Raw genomic sequence first — 19,632 nt, forward strand, 5'->3', positions numbered from 1 at the left:
GTTCTAGATGTGTGATTTTACAGGAATATTACAAAATCAGTAAATGCATGTGAAGACAATAATGAATCTCTAAGATACTTGAGTTTATGGAAACAAAAAAGAAAAACTTTAAATATATAACTACTGCTCTGTTTATTTTAATGGGCTTCCCTTTTGAGAAAGAGTAAACAGAACAGGGAAAGTCTTGAGTGACCTACTAGAGAGGAGTAGGAAGGAACCAGGGATATTTCTATTGAAAGGAAAGAAAAAAGCAGGCTGCAGCATATGATACTTGCCTCTATATATGTGAATAACTGCCAAATGAAAGAGGAAGTTAAATTATAGTGTCTTTCCCAAGGCAGAACTAGTACAAATGGGTGAAATTTACAAGACAGATTTTTATTCAGTATAAGGAACTATCACCTAATATTGAGTTGTCAAAAATTCAATTGCTGCATTGCAAAACAGTGGCTTTCATGTCATTGAAACATTTCCTGCAGAGAGCTGTCTAAAGCCATCTTTGAGAGAGATAGCTCTTCACTGGATGAGGCAGAGCACTAGATAACCTCTTCCATTGCTTCCAATGAGAAAGTTTTAGGAAACTACAAATCAATATATTCTTAAAAGAATAAAAATAGTACATAAATGTGTCCTGTAATGGTGTTTTAAATTATTAGCTTCATTTTCAATTAAATATGTTATTATAGTTCATTTATCACTGGTCCTTATGGCTGATTGGATTTTTCTACCTTGTTTCTTAATGTAATGACTTATATGAAGGTTTATTGAAAAACAAAGCAAAACACAAATTTGTTTTCCAGGCATCTCCCTAGAAGAGGTAGCAACTTATAAAGGACAAAAGAGAACACACATGGATAATACCTTAGCACTTTTCTTCCTCTTTCCACAGCTACTTTCATCTACTCTAAAATGAGAGGTCAATTTGTAAATGTATCAACCTAACTAGTGGAATATTTGAATCCCTAAATGTAGTGCCAATTGGGACTTTTCCCCTCTTAACTTTCTCAGCAAATTTTCCATCAAACAACTAGCATTTGAGTGACTGACTCATTCATCCACTTAATTATTTGTTCAACATGCCCTGTGTTAAATACTGACACAGGGCATAGTTGGTGACTCAATCTGGTCACTTAAGCCACACCCGACCCACTGCTGCTTGCTCAGGGCCCCTGCTCCTTCATCGCCAAGCCATCCTACACCTCCTCTTCACACCAGCTTTCTCTGGCGCTGATCTCCTTCTTTCCTCACCTGTGACCTGCTGATGACGTGAGTCATGTGTGAGTTTCCGTCTCTAGCAGCTCTTGCACAATTTCTCTGTCCTCAGTTTCCATGGTCTTTGAAAGCTTCTAGCCACGCTTACCCAGACACCAAGAGGAAAAGGTAGCACTTCCAACTTAAAGACAGTTCTTGATTAGGCTGACTGAACTCAACAATTACAACTCTTTTTTTTTGTAATTTCAATTAAGTACTTATAAAGGATCTAGGAACTCTAGTGATGTTATTATAAATTATTTTGTACTTGTGCTAATCAATAATATAAAGGTCAGGTTATTTTCTAATAGATGCAAGGGAATTAAATGGTTTTTCTGAAAAAACTGGTGATGAGAGTAAAGGTCTGATTTATAAGTTACACTATGAGCTTCTCACTTAGTGATAAAATACAAATGGATTTATCTGAAGGTAAAGAGAAGCTGCATTTGTTCTCAATAGTTGCTATAACAATTGTTACAAACTTGGTGTATAGCTACATAAATAACATATTTATTATCTTACAGTCTTGTATATCATAAGTTCTAAATGAGTCTACAATCCAGGTAGTTGGCAGAACTGCACTCCTTTAAGGAGAATCTAGAGTAGAAGCATTCTACTGGCCTTCCGTTTCTTTGGATCCTCCATCTTCTGAGCTCCCAACATTGGGACAAGTCCTTCTTTGACATTTTTGCTCCTTTACTCTAATTTCTTCTTCCATTTGAAAGGCATAAATAATTACATTTGACCTCCTTGAATAATCCAGGCTAATCTTCCCATTCTAATGTCAGTTCATTAACAATGTTAATTACATCTATAACCTTAATTCTCCTTTGCCATGGGATATAGAATATTCATAGATTTTGAGGATTAGGTCACATAAGCTGAGGGAGGGCATTATTTCACCTATCATAAATGCATAAAATTAAAATCTGATATAATGAACCGAGCTCCAGGTTTGAATTATTGAGGAAATGACATTTTCAAATTTCTTTTCAGTTTTTCTGGTAATACAAATTACAAAAGTGTAGTTATCATTTTCTACCCAAAAGAATATACATGGCATTGATATTACTTGGTGAGAATTTTAGCAGGACTATTAAGGCTCTCAAGAACGCCAGTGGGGGCTAGCTAAAATTTTATTGAAGAAAGAGTATTAAAGTGAGTTCTATTTTCTAGATTAGATCTGGAACACAGCACAGATTCACCCAGAATTGAATGAATAGCTCAATGGGAGATGCTTTCTTGTGCATAATAGAAGAAGGTATAACAAAGTAATTCTGTATATGTCACAGAGAAGGGAGAGCAGAACTCTTATTTTTCCTCTTGTGATTCTAAACTCCATTATTTAATTTTCCATGTCCTCAAAGACTGGTCTGAACTATTTTGTTTTCTAGCTCTGGGATTGTACAGATTTTCCAATCTCATTTATGTAGTACTATATTGTAATCACAGTTATTTTTTGTAAGAATTGGTTCTAAAAAAGGACAAAATTAGAATGTAGTTATAGACAGATGAAAGAACAAATAGGTAACTTATAATAGAGCAATATCATAATAAACATAAGGCTCTTCCAGCAGTTAAAACAAGGTAAGATGAAGGCATTATCTGTTTTTGTATGTATCATATGTCTCATGGCACGTATTACAAAGATGAGACGTGAAATAGTACAATATGGCTTTTCTTTCTGTGAGTGTTAATCTGAAATGTCAACTACATAGGATCAAGAAACACATAGCAGATTAGGAAAGCATGTTTCTGGGAATGTCTGGGTGGGTCATGATTCCCTGTCCATTCCTTTCTGTCAGTGTTTCTAGGCTATGCTTTCTGGCCACCATGAGCTGAGCAGCTTTGCTTTGCCACACCCTTCTGCCAAGATATTTCTGTCTTGAAACTATGACCGTGGACTGAATCCCCCAAACAGTGAGCCAAATTACATGTCTCCTTTGTAAAGCTGTGAGTGTTGGATAAGGAATCTCAGCCACAAGAAAGCTAACTAATTAATATATCTTCTTCAGGCTTACAGAGGCCAATGACCTTTGCATCTACGTTTTTTTTAAACTTAAGTACTATATTGTGGTTTCAGCTGTTTGTCAGCTGTATCACATCATTCTAACTAAACATTTATCCCAATGAAGCAGTTTTCCATAACAATGCAATAGATATTCAAAATTTACCTCATCCTTAACATCAATATAATACAGGAGGCAAACGACACAATCCTTTAATAACTGCCTTGTTTTTCTTTCTTTTCCTTCCTCCCTTTCTTTCTTTCGTTTTTCTTTCTCTTTCTTTCTTTCTTTCTTTCTTTCTTTCTTTCTTTCTTTCTTTCTTTCTTTCTTTCTTTCTCTTTCTTTCTTTCTTTCTTTCTTTTTCTCTCTTCTTTCTCTCTCTTTCCTTCCTTTCATTCTTTCTTTCCTTCCTTCTCCTCCTCCCTCTCTTTCTTTTATAAATACCTTTAGTTAACATGACTCTACCATATTAGGGAAGACTAACTAAGGAAGGGGTCACTTGTGCCCATCCAGCCATGCCCAGGTCAGGCCTCCTCATTGGAAAATACTTTCAGGTAAGGCTCAGTGTATGTGACCTATTCAGATACCACAAAAAATGCCTCTTCCCACCTGCCTTTAGTCATACCATCACACAACACAACTTTACACACCTACAAGTTAAAAAGGCAAGATGTCGAGAATAAGGTATGCATGAAAATGTGTCAGCCATAGGCTGAGGAGACAAATCACATGGCCACTTGAAAAACATCTTGGAAAACTGAATATGTACTAATGTCCTGGTTATCATCTCCACTCATAGAGCATCTGTCACCACGTTCATGGCCACTACCATGGCACTCATTGTTTAAAAGAGCCACAAACTGAAGCAAAGCAGTTGGCTTTAATGGCAGGTGGTTCTATTTTTTAAGAAAGACATGTCTGTCATTTCCTCTTTCTAGATTTCAAATCAAAATATATGCAAAATTACTCAGGTTTGGAGGGTCATTTACATAAGGAAAGATTTGTATGTTTATGAGTTAGTAAGAGTTACATATTTCTGTTTAAACTTTTATATATTAAACTTCTGAATTTCTGTTAGGACTTCTTAAGTGCTTCAACATGGAAAGTAACAGTTGGAGACAGAGGAGAGAATTAAGACAAAGGTATGGCTGAGGAAATTTTTCCTAAAACAAAATAATCCCTATGTACACTTACATCAAAACTCAAGGAAATCAAGTTTATGGTTCTGTGCATTTTGTTATGTTATACACCCTGTAGAGGTAAATGAGACAAAAGGTTGATCTGGTCCTTAAAGAATAACAACGAGAAGATAGTGGCAAAAAAGGGACACAAGAATGGGGAGAGAAGATAATGCTGGAGTTGAACAGTAGAAGAAATGTAGCAAAGCCATTCCTAGCAACATAGTCCTGGCTCTTATGTGCAAGTAACTGGATCCACAAGGACGTATTCTGCCTAACCCTGTGCTAGTAGAGTTCCAAACAGGCCTTCAATCTCCCCATAAACTCCTTTCATCGTAGGATGTTACTCTTTAAACATTCCCAGTTACTGTTCCAAGATCACTAAGAGTAAACCAACAATGCTCTTTTGAAATTCAGATTATTTTAGTCCTGAATGATTTTTCCCTAAATGTATTTAGTATTTATATTAAATACTTATTTTTATTTAAATAAAACAGGTACTTTGGATATTTATGAATGAAAGCTAACTTGGAAATCTTTGTGAATTGATAAACTATATGCGAACTCTCAGGGCAAGGTGACTTTTCTCTTCATAAGTGTTCCAGAACAGTTTTCTCATCAGATATGAAGTAGCTCCTTCTTGGAAGAACACCACCCAGTTGATTCAAAGTTAAATATATATTGAAGAATTTTGCAAAGCTGAGAAACTTTGTAGTCAAATATTCCTTGAATTGCTACTTACATTGTGCTTTGTGAGGTTTGAAATATTAGTTGCTATTGCTTGTAGCCAGTCAACAGAGTCTTCAGTGGAGAGGCACTGAATAATCCCACTGCAGACTCCATCCACAGCAATGACTTGAAAAGCATTCTGCCTGCAGACATATCAGAACAAATCAGAACAAAATGTGATGTTGCTTCTCTGTTTGCAACTCAAAATAGACAACAAGGGGAATAGACGTTTTGGAAATGAAAAGGGGACCTGGAGATAAAGATGGAGGGAAGGGGAGAGAAAGAGAGAGTAAAAAGGATCAAGATATGATACGTACATTATATTCACCCCATGGTAAATATCCTTATTATATACTGTAAACATGTCTTAATAAAAAGGGAAAAGCGTATCAGTTGAAATACTCCTCTTTCAAATAATGATTATCAAATTCAAATTTTATCATTTCCCTTTATAAATATTCATTTTAAGTGCAATGACAAAAATAAATATTCATTTTTAAGTGCAATGACAAAACTAAATATATTTTAAAATTAGGAAGAATCATTCTTAGATTTCAAAAAAATATGAGCAAACTTTGAGAAAACATAGAGTATGTAAATAGAAAAGATCTAAGAAATTTAGAAGCATTCTTTCCCAGTTTATCATTAAAATATATGACTTGATATATTATTTTATTTATCAACATTTCCTCTTGACCTTTGTGCATGCACTTTCTGACTTACAATGGAAAAACTATAGACATGGACAAATATTAAATCCATATGAAAAGATCCCTTGACTTTCCTCGGCTGCAGCTCTCTGGTAGTTGTTTGCACACTTAATCTCAGTGTATTCATATTCTCAAATATGGTTTGGGACAGAAGGTTCATACGTCCTCTGCGAATGATTTTGTTCTTAATTTGTGTGAATGCTGAGAATTTCAGTAACATTAAAATTTGTCTTGAAATCCAATGTTCAATGTAACTATATGGCTTCTATGGATTTTTGTTGTTATCGTTAGAGAAAATTAAATAATACCATACAACATTATATAAAAAAATGCTACAGAATTTAAACCAACTCCCTAAAGCTACAATAATTTACTTTTTTGTTCTGCATCAAGTTCTTGAAATGTTTACACATAAGCTTAATGGGAAGAAAAAGATAAAATCCCAAAGTGAATGGAAGTTAGCCAAATGCCTTAGCCTTGAGAATTATCAGTTATGCAACAGAGTACACTTTAGAAAATGTACAAACTCTATTTAAGTCTCAGTCAATTGTGAAAGCAATAGAAAACTTCAGCAGCACAGTATTCAGAATGCTAGATAAGTTGCATAAAGTTATATTTTGCCAAATAAATATCTTCTGAGTTTTGCAACTGAGCATTTATGGGTATAAAACATTATTCACTTACTCAAATAAAAAAAAACCCTGGAGCATGTATCTGACTTAGGTGCACAATTGGGCTTCTATGATGCTCTCTTTTCTTTAGACCAGCTCCTTGCTGAGAACTGAACACACGCTGAAGCTATGGGCATCCAAAGTGCTCTGCATTCAAATTACTAATATTTTTTAGATGAATTGGTTTTTACTCCTAGACTCAGGATTATCTACTGAAACAAGGAATGTGTTTCTATATACAGTTATGTTTTCTCTTAAAAATGTATGAAATACCTTTAGGAAATAAAAACATTACCTGCCTCTTTGAAAGTTCTTTTGAATTGAAACAGAAAAATATATGTATACCACAAAAAGAATGTTAAACATTCACAAGTACATTTTTACCTTTAGTCCTACTTTTCAAAAGTGAATAAGACATTTTAAATATCTAGAGAGAAGATTGGCTATCAAAGGAAAAGGAGAACTAATTTGAATTGAATATGTTTCTTTCCACTTTCTGGTTATCATAACTATTGCTTCATGTACCAAAAATTAAAGCATGTCTTGAACATATTTGTCCTCTATTCTTCTTTAATATTTAAAGAAGAGGTATTTTTAGCTGATTCAAGTCAAGACACAGATAAAATTTTCAGTCTATATAACTCTATGTTATATAGTCTCTAAATAGAATATTTCTGAAGGACTAATATTTTATAAACTTAATCCTGTAAGTTAACACAAAACAATTTTCATGTTCTGTATCAACTTCTCAAAGTTGATGAAGACTTTCATAAAGGACTGGAACAACTTCTTTTATTCTAAGTCACCTCTTACAAAAGAGGCTGATCACAAAGATTACATTTATCTGGGTTATACTTCTGTATTTACTACCAAAAGGAAGACAGGGTACTGACAAATTAGCCATTTAGTCATGCCTCAGTTTCTCCAAGAGAAAAATGAAAAGATAGATTTTACAGATTTAACAAGTATTTTCTAAATAATTTGTGGGATCCAAATGCTCTCACAATATTTGACTCTCTATGATTGATTTTTCTCTGAATGACCTATGAACATGTGGTTAAGATTGTGATATGTCACTGTTTGGTGATGATGTCATCACACATTTATTTCACTAACCAGAAGAACTTCAGCACTTTTGCTTTTATTTGTGGCTTTTAGAAAAATCTAATGCTTTGACTCAAAGTAAGCAGGAATAGTCAATCCTCTTTGTTTCATCTTATTCAATGGCATATTTCCTGAAATCCAGTAGACCCCATAATTCATTTAATATTGGTAAATATTAAAATTTAACAGTGGTGATGTAGTATTGAGTGTAATCAGACACAACTATTGTTTTCAGTTTAAAATATAAAATTGAAATAACTAAAGAGTTAAGTAATCTCTGAGATCAGATTGATTTTTCCACTTTCTAGTTAATACCTTCAAAGTATCCTAAGGATTCCTTTGGCAATAAAACTATTCTCAAATATTACTGAATTTCAAAGTAATTGTGTTCATTTATAAAAATTTAGTCATTCTTGTATAAAAGTAATGTTTCTCATAAGAATTCATAAATATTTTGATCTAACGTATGTATACACATGAATACACATACATTTCTACTTAGTACAATGAATAATCCATATTTTCATTCATTGTTGATTTCAGACCACATGAAGGAATTATCCAGGAAGATGCTAAGATGCAAACAGGAGAAGGCAAAACAAACTTTGCACATGAGGAACAAGAGTTTTAGAGACTAAAATACACAGGTTTGCAACGGCTGGACTGGTGTGCTCATAAGTAGAAATCTGGGGAAATTGGTATGGAAGAACCAGCTCCAGGTGAAGACGGCTGTTTATGTCTTACAGGGAGAGTAAAGTTCAAGGGGAGCCAGGGTTGGACGGTGTATGGGGAATACAATTCTAGATGTATGTGGAGGGGGTCCTTCAGTTAGACCAGCAGGGAGAGTATTATAACTGGTAAAATATGAGATGATGTGGAACTGAAATAATGTTAGTGAAAGTGAAACAATTAGTTTATGTGATTTCAAGTCATTAGAAAGGATTTGGTTCAATAATTGCATTTTAAATGGATTATGAGGGAGAAAGGTAGAGTCAAAATTGTTCTGGGGTTTCGGACCTAAGCAGTGAAATAGCTGAGTTGCAAGAGGCAACTTAGAAGATAATTAATCCCAAAACTGAGTATCAAAGTTCTAAAAAGCATGGGATACTGTGAGAAATATAGGTTGCTTATACATATTTCATTGTACAGATAAAGATGGCAATAAAACAAGGCCTAATCAGCAAGAGCTTTGCAAACGTTGCTACATTTACTACACCCTGAAGGTCAGAGAGAGGCAATGGGAACATTTAAGCATTAGAATGAAAAGAACATATTTGTAATGGGAAAGGGAAATAAATGGAAACAAAGTCTTTGTAAATAGGGAAGGGAGGAGGGGGTGAAGGGAGGACAGGGGAATGGGAAAAAAATAAGAACCAAGATACATCATGTAAAGGTACAGGATTCCAAGGATGAATGTAACTATTGTATACCTAAAATGTACCAATAAATCTAATGAAAGAAAAAAGAACATATTTGTATTTTAAAATGATCTTTCTGTGGTGCTAACGAAGATGGGAAAAGGGAGAATGAAGGTTGAAAGAGATGTGAGAGGGGATTTAACACACAAGATGAACAATGATGTGTCTCAGGAAAGTAGCTCTGTGCATGTGGAAAGGAGCATTTAAGATACATCATTTACCTGATTTGATTATTCATTAATAGGAAGCTGATGTTGAAGGAAAGCAAGGACATTTGGTTATTGATTTCATCAGTGTATTCTTGGTTGCTCATTGAGTTCAGTTCACATGAAGGAGGTCCAGTCTTTTCTACCATGTGTACACTACTATAGTTCATTACCTTATCATTTTTTCTCAGGTTCAAAAATAAACCTGTTTAGTGAAGTCCATAAGGATTCCTTCCAAACTGTTACCCATCTTCCAAATCTTAAATTAACCAATCTTTTTTATGATTGGAAACCACCTAGGTCAATGATGGCGAACCTTTTAGAGCTTCATTGATAATAAACAGCCTGCTGCGACATGCATGCCATAGTTTTGCCACCACTGACCTAGGTTATCATTTCCTGTTAAAAGCCCCACACTCATAACCATCTCTATTCTGTCCTATAGTATTCCATGTGCTCTGAAATGCCCTTCTACCCTACTATACTGTTTATTTGTGAGGTTACTGCAAGTCACTTAATGTTCCATAATTCTCTGAAATGCAATTTTCTGTATTTTTAAAATGAAGAAAGCAACACTTGTCCTAGTCTTGTTGTATATTGAATATTTTGGACTGTGTGTTAAAATTGAGTTATATTGTTTCTACCACTCAAAATTCAACTCAAGCTTGAAGAATTTAACTCAAATTCACATATTCTGTGGTACTTTTTATAGCTCGAGTATTTGTAATGAGTCTTTCCCACTTGCATGCTCTCAGATTTCCCAGTTCCTTAGCAGCAATACCTCTTCTCCCAGGCAGTAAGCCTGTTCGTGTCCTTACCAGGCACTGTTCTTTGTCCATAGTGTTAGCACGGTAATCATAGTCTTTAATATTTAATTACAAAAATATCTTATCTCCACCGCACTTTAGCAACATCTAGTTTTTGTTTGCTTAAGATATAATGTCATACACCTCCATGATCAGACTTGCATTCTGACCCTTATGTTCATCAACTAAAACCTTTTCTTTTCCATCACCACCCAATTAACCTATTCTTTGCCGTCTTTGTTACTTTTTTCTCAATTTTCATAGTGCATAAATCTATTCAGAAAATATTTGCATTCCTCCTTAGACTGGGATTTTTGTTCTTCCATGTAAATTATGCTGAATTTTTCCACTCTAATAGTTCCTGTCCTTTTGACCTCTCCCTGTCCCCACATTACTAATTTTCAGCTCTGAATAACTCCAATTTAATTAATTATACCCCTTCTTTCTTATATGCCAGTATTCCTTTCCAAAAATTATAAATTTTGCAAAAATGTCCCAATACAATTAGTGTCTGGGAATACAGGCTTCTAAATTCCTCTTATCTACTTATTATCCTTTTATTCTTACATAGGTCAACATTATATCTAGTAGATTTTCATGCCTACATAGAAGTTATTTTATTAATCTCTTGCTGTTTAATCCTACTACCTGTAAAGCTAGTCTAATGTATCTGTTCTTCTTCACTCATGAATCTTCCCTATCTCTAATTCATTAGGAAAAGATAGTCTTGTTTTCCAAATTTTTAATATCTAGTATCCAGCCAGTGGAAACATTATACCTTAGGACTTTATCTTATTTGTGTTATTGTTAGAACTTATAGATTTTAGAAATACACGTCTGGCATTTTATCAACCAAAACTCTTTTATCTAAACCTAGAGCTCACTAGAATGTTCTCAGTCAAAGCTTATTCCTTTTTTTTTTTTTGAATTTTCTGCAGATATGAAAGTTCCTTAGGAAACTATCCTCAGGCTATGGAAAATATTAATAGGTAACTAATAGATTTCTACAGTTAAATAAGTGTCTCACAAATATGAAACATAGAGCAAGTAGGAAAACTTCATCAAAATAATTGGCTCCAGATTGAAAGAACCATGCTAGAGTTGTCCACAGGAAGTTCTGGCTTTTCCAGAGACAGTTTATGCTCAGCATCCCATGACTGTGGGTTCTGCTCCCATAGATTCAACCAATTGTGGATGGAAAGTATTGGGAAAAAGGTGTCTATACTAAACTTAATACTGATTTTTCTTGTCATTATTCCCTTAGCGATATAGTATAATAACTATTTGCATAGCATTTATATTGTATTAGCTATGATAGATAATCTTGAGATGATTTAAAGTATACAGAAGAAAGTTCTTTATACAAACACTATGACATTATATAGAAGAGATTTGAGTATCCTTCGATTTTTATATCCATACGGTTTCCTGGAACTAATGTGAAAAGATACCCAGGCATGATTATAATATAGGGGGTGCTGGCACTTTTTTCCTTAACCCCATGATGCCATTTGCAATGACAAATGAAGAGATTGAGTGTATGTGAAGATTGAGCTACACAGAGACACTTGTATATCTCGTGGAGTACATGAAATCATGTAGGACTGTAATGTTATTTAAGAGCATTTTTGGAAAATTATTGATTATTCTTTTATTATATAGGGCACTGTTCTTGGGTACCTCTGGGCTGATCTGTGAAAATGAAACAAGTCAATCAATTCAGTCAATCTAGATCCACTTGTAAAAGACCCCACATAATGTCAGACTGATGGATATGCAGCATGGCCCCTTGTGGGAACACAGTGCTTTCTTATTATTAGGATCTTTTTTTCCATGGACTACTCTCCAGCCAGGATCTAAACTCATGTCATTTCTTCTATTTTAAACCACATTTCACAAATAGCACATCTTTATATATTTTGTCCTTTCTTTACCATATCCTTCTTCTAACAAACTGTTTTTCAGTCTGATTCACTCTTAAAATTAGCCTTTCCACTATTGTATAAAAATGAATCACTGTTTCTTAGTCCTTTCAATATTTTTTCAATAGTTGACATGAACAACCACTATATTTAATTTAAAGCCCTATTTGCAGTGGGTTCTGTGATATTACAATATCACAGTTCTTTTTATTTGAATTTCTTTTCTGCTGTATGTACTCACTAATTCTGTATGCTTCTCTTATCCTTTAAAATATATATCTCTAAATGACTGCCCCTAAAAGCAGTCATGCACTGAGTTCTTCCTATCTGCCTCCATTATTAGAGAATCATTTAAGGCAAGTCTTACATTATAGAAAGCTCTGTTCTCACAGTGACAACTTTTGCCTATTGTTCAGATACTAAGCCTCTTCCATGGATACCAAATGTGCCATTACCTCAGGATAAAATGGTGTACAGTCTCAGGATGAACTATAAATGCTGTTATCATCTGGAATTTTATAAAAGTGCAAGTAAAATTAGTAGGTTTCATTTTAATATTATTGATTTTTATAGTGTTTTAGAAGCATAATCTTACCAAGAAATAAACAGAGATGGAATAGATAGAATTCTTCCTCATTAAAACTTATTTAATAAATATTTTGAGGCCTTGAGAGTCATAAAATGTGCTAAATACTTGGTATAAACATAAATACTCTGTTTGCTAAATTCAAATGTATACACATAAACACATGTCACCACACATATATGTCTATTTATATGCTAATTTTGCACATACGGAAAATAATGCTTAAAAAGAATAAAGACTCATGAACATTCCCAGAATCTCTACCTCCTATTTTAATATCTTTATACTATTCTGACTTAGTTCTTAATATAAAGCAGATGTATATTCCTGAATCAGGGTCATTACCACATGATAACATAAACTTTCTTATTGCTAGTAAAAAATACTATAATTAATCAATTGATATAAACACAATAGTGACAGTGACAACTTTTTTGTAATTAAATATGAGATATATTATATCACTGAAGTTAGAATTATGGGCTTTGGCAAAAATTAACCAGAAATAATACCTTAGGTTTCCAGCCAAAGTAAATAATATTCTATATTTATTATCATGAGATGATTATTTTTCCTCCTCCCTGAATTCACTGCTATTAGCTTGTGAGCTTCATTAGGAAAAGGACAAAACACAATGCCTCCCACTCAAGACACTAAATCAGTCTTTATTGAGAGAATAAGCAAACAATAAATTAGCTCTTGAATCAGAATTGCTGTGAAATACATTCTGAATAGTGCTATGTTTGTAACTGCTTCTGACTGTAATATTTACTGAAAGTAATTAATTCAGTCACTAAAAGCTATTGATGTTTTCAGGGTCCATAAAAATAAAATGTAAAGATAACTGGATTCATCCAAACAATTCATTTATAAGTAGAAATTAATCTACCTAAATGTCTGCACATAATGTTGCTGCACAAATTTCAAGTAAATTCTAAAGAAAACAAATGTACACTTAAAAATAACATAAATTGAAATATTAAGACAATTGTTAAAGCAAGATTAAATAAGAAATGAGATAAAAAGAAACATTAATGCCTGGATATATTTCAATAAATGGATATGTAAAAGCAATAAAAACATAAAAACATGGGCATAAAAACATATGTGATGCACCAGTAAAAATGGTCAAGAGATAATCAAAAACTATGCTGAATGTTTAAATTTTTAAAAAATTATTACAATAAAAGTCACATTACCATAAATATCCCTCAAGATATTTCCCACTTTTTCAAAAAAATATATAGCATCATTCTTGACACTTTCTAAAGCAGTTCTGGTCTTTAAAAGAAGTGATCAAAAATGCAGTGAATGTTGCAGTTAAGTACAATTCAATGGAAAGATAGTCTGGGAAGAACACTATAGTGGGTTCTCATTTACCTTATTCATGGGATTTGGCACCATGCAACTTCTAATTCTTCCTCAAAGTCAAAATGACTGTAAAAGTTCAATGTTTTAAATCAATTTAGAACATCAATACAGAGACAACATTGAAATTAACAACACTCATGAAAAAGGACTTCTAGAGCTGCTTCAGAAAATGGCCAGAGTCCCACAGGAAGGAGCTTCCGGGCCACCATCCCTCCCACCACTCACGGACCAGAGGTAGAGGCTGCTGAGCCACCATCCCACTGCTCATGGACCAGAGGAAGGGGCTTCCTGGCCACCATCACTCCCGCTGCTCCACAGGAAAGGGCTTTTGGGCCACCATACCTACCGCTGGTCCTGGCCCCTGTCCTACCTCTCCCAGCTCAGAGGAGGTAATCCATGCAGGTGCCAACAGCCTTCACCCCAGTTGAAATGAGAAAACATGTAAATAAGCCTCAAAATCAGACGTCCAGATCACCTACAGCAACCCCAAAGGGAAATGAGATGGAACACTCTGATACTCAACCACCTGGACCCACTCAACTGGCAACAAAAAGGGATCTGGAAAAAATGAAATCAGAAATAATTTCTCAGATAACAGGAGAAATTGTGCCCCTAGTGCAAGACATGATTAATAAATCTAGAGAGGAGCTCAGGAACATGATGGAATCCCAACATAGGAAACAAATGGAATCCATAAAACAGATGCAAATAGATTTCCAGGACATGAAAAACTCCACTGAAAGTCTACACAGCAGAATGAGCCAATGTGAGGACAGAATTTCAGATATAGAAGATAAGACTGCAATTAATGACCAGAAAAGAAAAATTGCTTCAAAATTATAAGGGAACATGAGAAATCAATCCAGCAGCTGCTAGATGATGCAAAGAAGAATAACATAAGACTGATTGGAGTCAATGAAGAAACAGGAGAGAGTGCAGATGACATAAAAAAATCTCTTCACAGAAATGATGGCAGAAAACTTCCCAAGCAGGGGAAAAGAGCTTGACATACAGATACGTGAGGCATATAGGACTCCAAACAGCCTTGATAAAAAAAAAAACTACACATAGGCATATAATTGTTAAGATTCCAGAAACACAACAGAAGAACAAAGTTCTACAAGCAGTTAGAGAAAAGAAACAAATCACATTCAAAGGAAAGCCCATCAGAATCACAGCAGACTTCTCCCCCAAAACCATCAAGGCAAGAAGAGCTTGGAGTGATGTATTCCAAGCCCTTAAAGAAAACAGCTTCCAACCCAGATTGATATACCCTGCAAAGCTATCTTTCAAACTTGATGGAGAAATAAGATACTTTCATGACAAAGAGCACCTTAGGAACTTCGTGAATTCCAAACCGGTACTCCAAAGAATTTTACACAATATCCTAGGAACAGACATTGAGGATCACAACCCCAGGAAGCAAAGCAGAATGAACCCATCTGGCATGACAAGAAATTAAATGTAAAGGGGGAGAACCCAACAAAAAGGAAAAGTCATGGCAATGACAAGTCAATACATTTCAGTTATAACCATCAATGTTAATGGTCTCAATTCACAATTGAAAAGAAATAGACTGGCAGAATGGGTCAAGAAGCAAAATCCAACAATATGCTGCATACAAGAAACACACTTAATTCAAAAGGAAACTCATAGACTGAAAGTTAAAGGGTGGAAAACAATACTCCATGTGACAGGAACCTGAAAAAAAGCAGGAGTAGCTATCCTCTTTGCAGATCAAGTAGATTTCAAACCAACACTGATTAAGAGAGAAGAGGAAGGACACTACATCCTTGCAAAGGGAAGAATCCAAGAGGAAGAGACGACAATCATAAATATCTATGCACCAAACACTAGTGCACCTAACTATATAAAACATATTCTAATGGACATGAAAAGTCATCTATGCACTAATACAATTGTAGTGGGGGACCTCAACACCCCACTGTCACAAATAGATAGATCAACTAGACAAAAAATAAGTATTGAAATACTAGAACTCAATTAAACTCTTGAACAAATGAACTTAACAGATGTTTACAGAGTCTTCCACCCCACAAAATCAGAATACACATTCTTCTCAGCTACACATGGGTCATTCTTCAAAATAGACCACATATTCACACATAGAACATGTTTAAGTAAGTGGAAAGGAATTGAAGTCTTCCCCTGTATATTATCAGACCATAGTGTGAGGAAATTGGAGATCCATAGGAAAAGAAACTCAAAAAATTTCATAAACATATGGAAATTGAACAACACACTTCTGAATAACCAATGGGTGACAGAGGAAATTAAAGAAGAAAGCAGACAGTTCCTTCAATTAAATGACAATGAAAATACAACATATTGGAATCTATTGGACACAATGAAAGCAGTCTTACGAGGGAAATTCATAGCAGTGAATATGCATATTAGGAAAACAGAAGGAGCCCAATTAAACAACCTGATACTGCACCTCAGGCTTCTAGAAAAAGCAGAACAGGACAACCCTAGAGCTCATTCAAGGGAGGAAATTATAAAGATCAGAGGAGAAATCAATGCAATGGAGACTAAGAGAATGATACAAAAAATCAAGGAAGCCAAGAGTTGGTTCTTTGAAAGAATCAACAAAACTGACAAACCCTTAGCCAACCTTGTCAGAAAAAGGAAAGAAAATGCCCAAACCCATGCAATTAGGAATGAAAAGGATGAAATTAAAACAGACCCAGCAGAAGTCCAGAGGATCATCAATACCTACTTCCAGAACCTATATGTCAACAAGATGGACAACACAGAAGAAATGGACAGATTCCTAGATACATATGAATTACCAATGTTGAATGAAGAAGACCTAAAAATTCTGAACAACCCAATATCAACCAATGAAATTGAAAATGTAATTAAAAACTTACCAACAAAGAAAAGCCCAGGCCCTGATGGCTTCACTGCTGAATTCTACAAGACATTTAGAGAGGAACTGCCGCCACTACTGTTTAAACTCTTCAATGAAATTGAAAGGGAAGCAATACTCCCAAATTCATTCCTGGAAGCAAGCATCACCTTGATCCCCAAAGCAGAGAAAGACCCAATCAAAAAGGAGAACTATAGGTCAATCTCACTAATGAAAATAAATGCAAAAATCCTTAATAAGATCCTGGCAAATAGAATGCAAAAAATCATCAAGAAGATTATACACCCTGATTAAGTGGGATTATCCCAGGGATGCAGGGATGGCTCAATATATGAAAATCAATCAATGTAATACACTATATCAATAAAGCCAAGGACAAAAAGCATATGTTTATTTCCATAGATGCAGAAAAACCATTTGACAAAATTCAACATGCATTTATGATAAAAACCCTACAAAAAATTGGAATACATGCTCTCTACCTCAAACTGATAGAAGCCATCTATGAAAAACCAACAGTCAGTATCATACTAAATGGTCAAAAACTGAAATCCTTCACACTAAAATCAGGAACAAGACAAGGATGTCCACTATTACCACTCTTGTTCAATATAGTTCTGGAAACATTAGCCACAGCAATTAGATAAGAAAGAAATAAAAGGAATAAAGATAGGAAATGAAGAAGTCAAATTGTCATTATTTGCAGATGACATGATACTCTATATAGAAGACCCCAAGAAGTCCACCAAAAGTCTTCTAGACTTCATAGCCAAATTCAGTCAAGTAGCTGGTTACAAGGTCAACACACAAAAATCAATAGCTTTCCTCTACACAAATGACAGACTCACTGAGGGAGAAATAGGACAAATAATTCCTTTCAAAATAGCAGCCAAAGAACTGAAATACCTAGGAATCAACCTAACAAAAGAAATCAAAGACCTCTTCTCTGAAAACTATGGCACTCTCAAAAGAGAGAATGAAGATGATATCAGAAAATGGACAGACATCCCCTGCTCCTGGGTAGGAAGGATTAATATAGTGAAAATGGCCATACTTCCAAAACTGCTATATAGATTTAATGCAATTCCAATTGAGATCCTAGCAGCATACTTCATGGACCTTGAGAAAACAATCCACAAATTCATTTGGAACAAGAAGAGACCCAGAATAGCAAAAGCAATTCTTGGTAACAGAGACATGGCTGGGGGTATCACAATCCTCAACCTGCAACTATGCTACAAAGCTACTGTGATAAAAACAGCATGGTACTGTCAAAGAAACAGACCTGAGGACCAGTGGAACAGACTAGAAGATGCAGAAACAACTCCAGACACACTCAGCCATCTCATTTTCAATAAAGGAGCCAAACACCCTCACTGGAGGAAAGATAGCCTCTTTAACAAATGGTGCTGGAAAAACTGGGCTTCAACTTGCCAAAGATTAAAAGTACACCTATATCTCTCACCATGCACTAAACTAAAATCAAAATGGATTAAAGATGTAAATATTAATAGAAACTCTGAACCAGTTGGAACAGAGGTTAGGTAGAACCCTTGAAGACATTGGTGTAGGAAAAGATTTTAAGAACAAAACCTCAGTTTCCTGTGAGCTAGCGCAAAAAATCAACAAGTGGGATCTCTTCTTATTAAAAGGCTTCTGTACAGAAAGCAAAGCCACCAGCAGTGTGAAGAGACAACCCACAATGTGGGAAAAAATCTTCACCAGTTCTTCCTCAGACAAAGGCCTACTATTTCAAATCTATAAAGAACTTAAAAAGATCAGACCTCCCAAATTTAAAGACCCAGTCCAAAAATGGGCATGTGAAATGAACAGGCATTTCTCAGACAACGAAGTAGAAATAGCAAATAAATACATGAAAAAATGTTCAACGTCACTGGTTATTCCAGAGATGCAAATGAAAACAACACTGAGATTCCACTTCACTCCAGCAAGAATGGCTGCTATCATGAAATCCACCAATAACAAATGCTGGCGGGGCTGTGGGGAAAGAGGATCTCTGCTTCACTGCTGGTGGGAGTGTATACTGGTGCAAGCACTGTGGAAATCAGTATGGAGATACCTCAAAGAACTAGGACTGGAAGTCCCATTTGACCCCTCTATTCCACTGCTGGGGATCTTCCCCAAAGAATTAAAAGTATCATACCACAGTGATATATGTGCACCTATGTTCATAGCAGCACAGTTTGTAATAGCCAAAACTTGGAAATGGCCCAAATGCCCATCAACTGGAGACTGGATAAAGAAAATGTGGGTTTTTTATAAAATGGAGTACTACTCAACCATAAAAAATGAGAAATTAGAGACATCTATAGCAAAATAGATGCACATTGAGGTGATACTCTTAAATGAAATTAATAGGACACACATGTATAAATCCTGAATAGTTTCTTTCGTGTGAGAAACTGAAAGTGTAAATAAGGACTAAATGTATAATAGTTAATGTGAAATAGGAAGAAAAGGGACAAAGGGGAAGGAAGTGGGAGGGCTAGGGGAAAGGTTAGAAGGGAATGGGATTAATATGAGAAAATGGAAAAAATAGGAACAAAATCTCTGTAAATAGGGAGGAATGAAGTGGTTGAAGGGAGGGCTGGGCAAGAGTGAAAAATAAGAACCAGGAGAGACTATGTAAAGGTGCAAATTTCCAATGATGAATGTCATTATATTGTATACCCAAAATGTACCAGTGATTAGAATGAATAATTGATAATGCAAAATAAGAAGAAAAGGTCCAAAGTGGTAGGGGTAGTGGGAGGAGCA

The 19,632-nt window shown here is 34.9% G+C and overlaps 1 protein-coding gene across 12 annotated transcripts in view; it reads right to left on the bottom strand.

Annotated features, from left to right (window-relative positions):
- Positions 1–19,632, bottom strand: part of Sntg1 (syntrophin gamma 1) — an 835,631-nt gene that overhangs the window by 193,980 nt on the left and 622,019 nt on the right. For all 12 annotated transcript variants that reach the window (XM_021248956.2, XM_087185779.1, XM_087185795.1 and 9 more), the window contains one exon: positions 5,181–5,310. In XM_021248956.2, coding sequence (XP_021104615.1) covers positions 5,181–5,310 — 130 coding nt within the window. The remainder of the gene's footprint in view (positions 1–5,180; positions 5,311–19,632) is intronic.

The sequence above is a fragment of the Heterocephalus glaber genome, unplaced genomic scaffold, assembly GCF_053883595.1.
Source record: "Heterocephalus glaber isolate CG9 unplaced genomic scaffold, H.glaber_assembly_v1.0 deba00000281, whole genome shotgun sequence".
NCBI lineage: Eukaryota > Metazoa > Chordata > Mammalia > Rodentia > Bathyergidae > Heterocephalus > Heterocephalus glaber.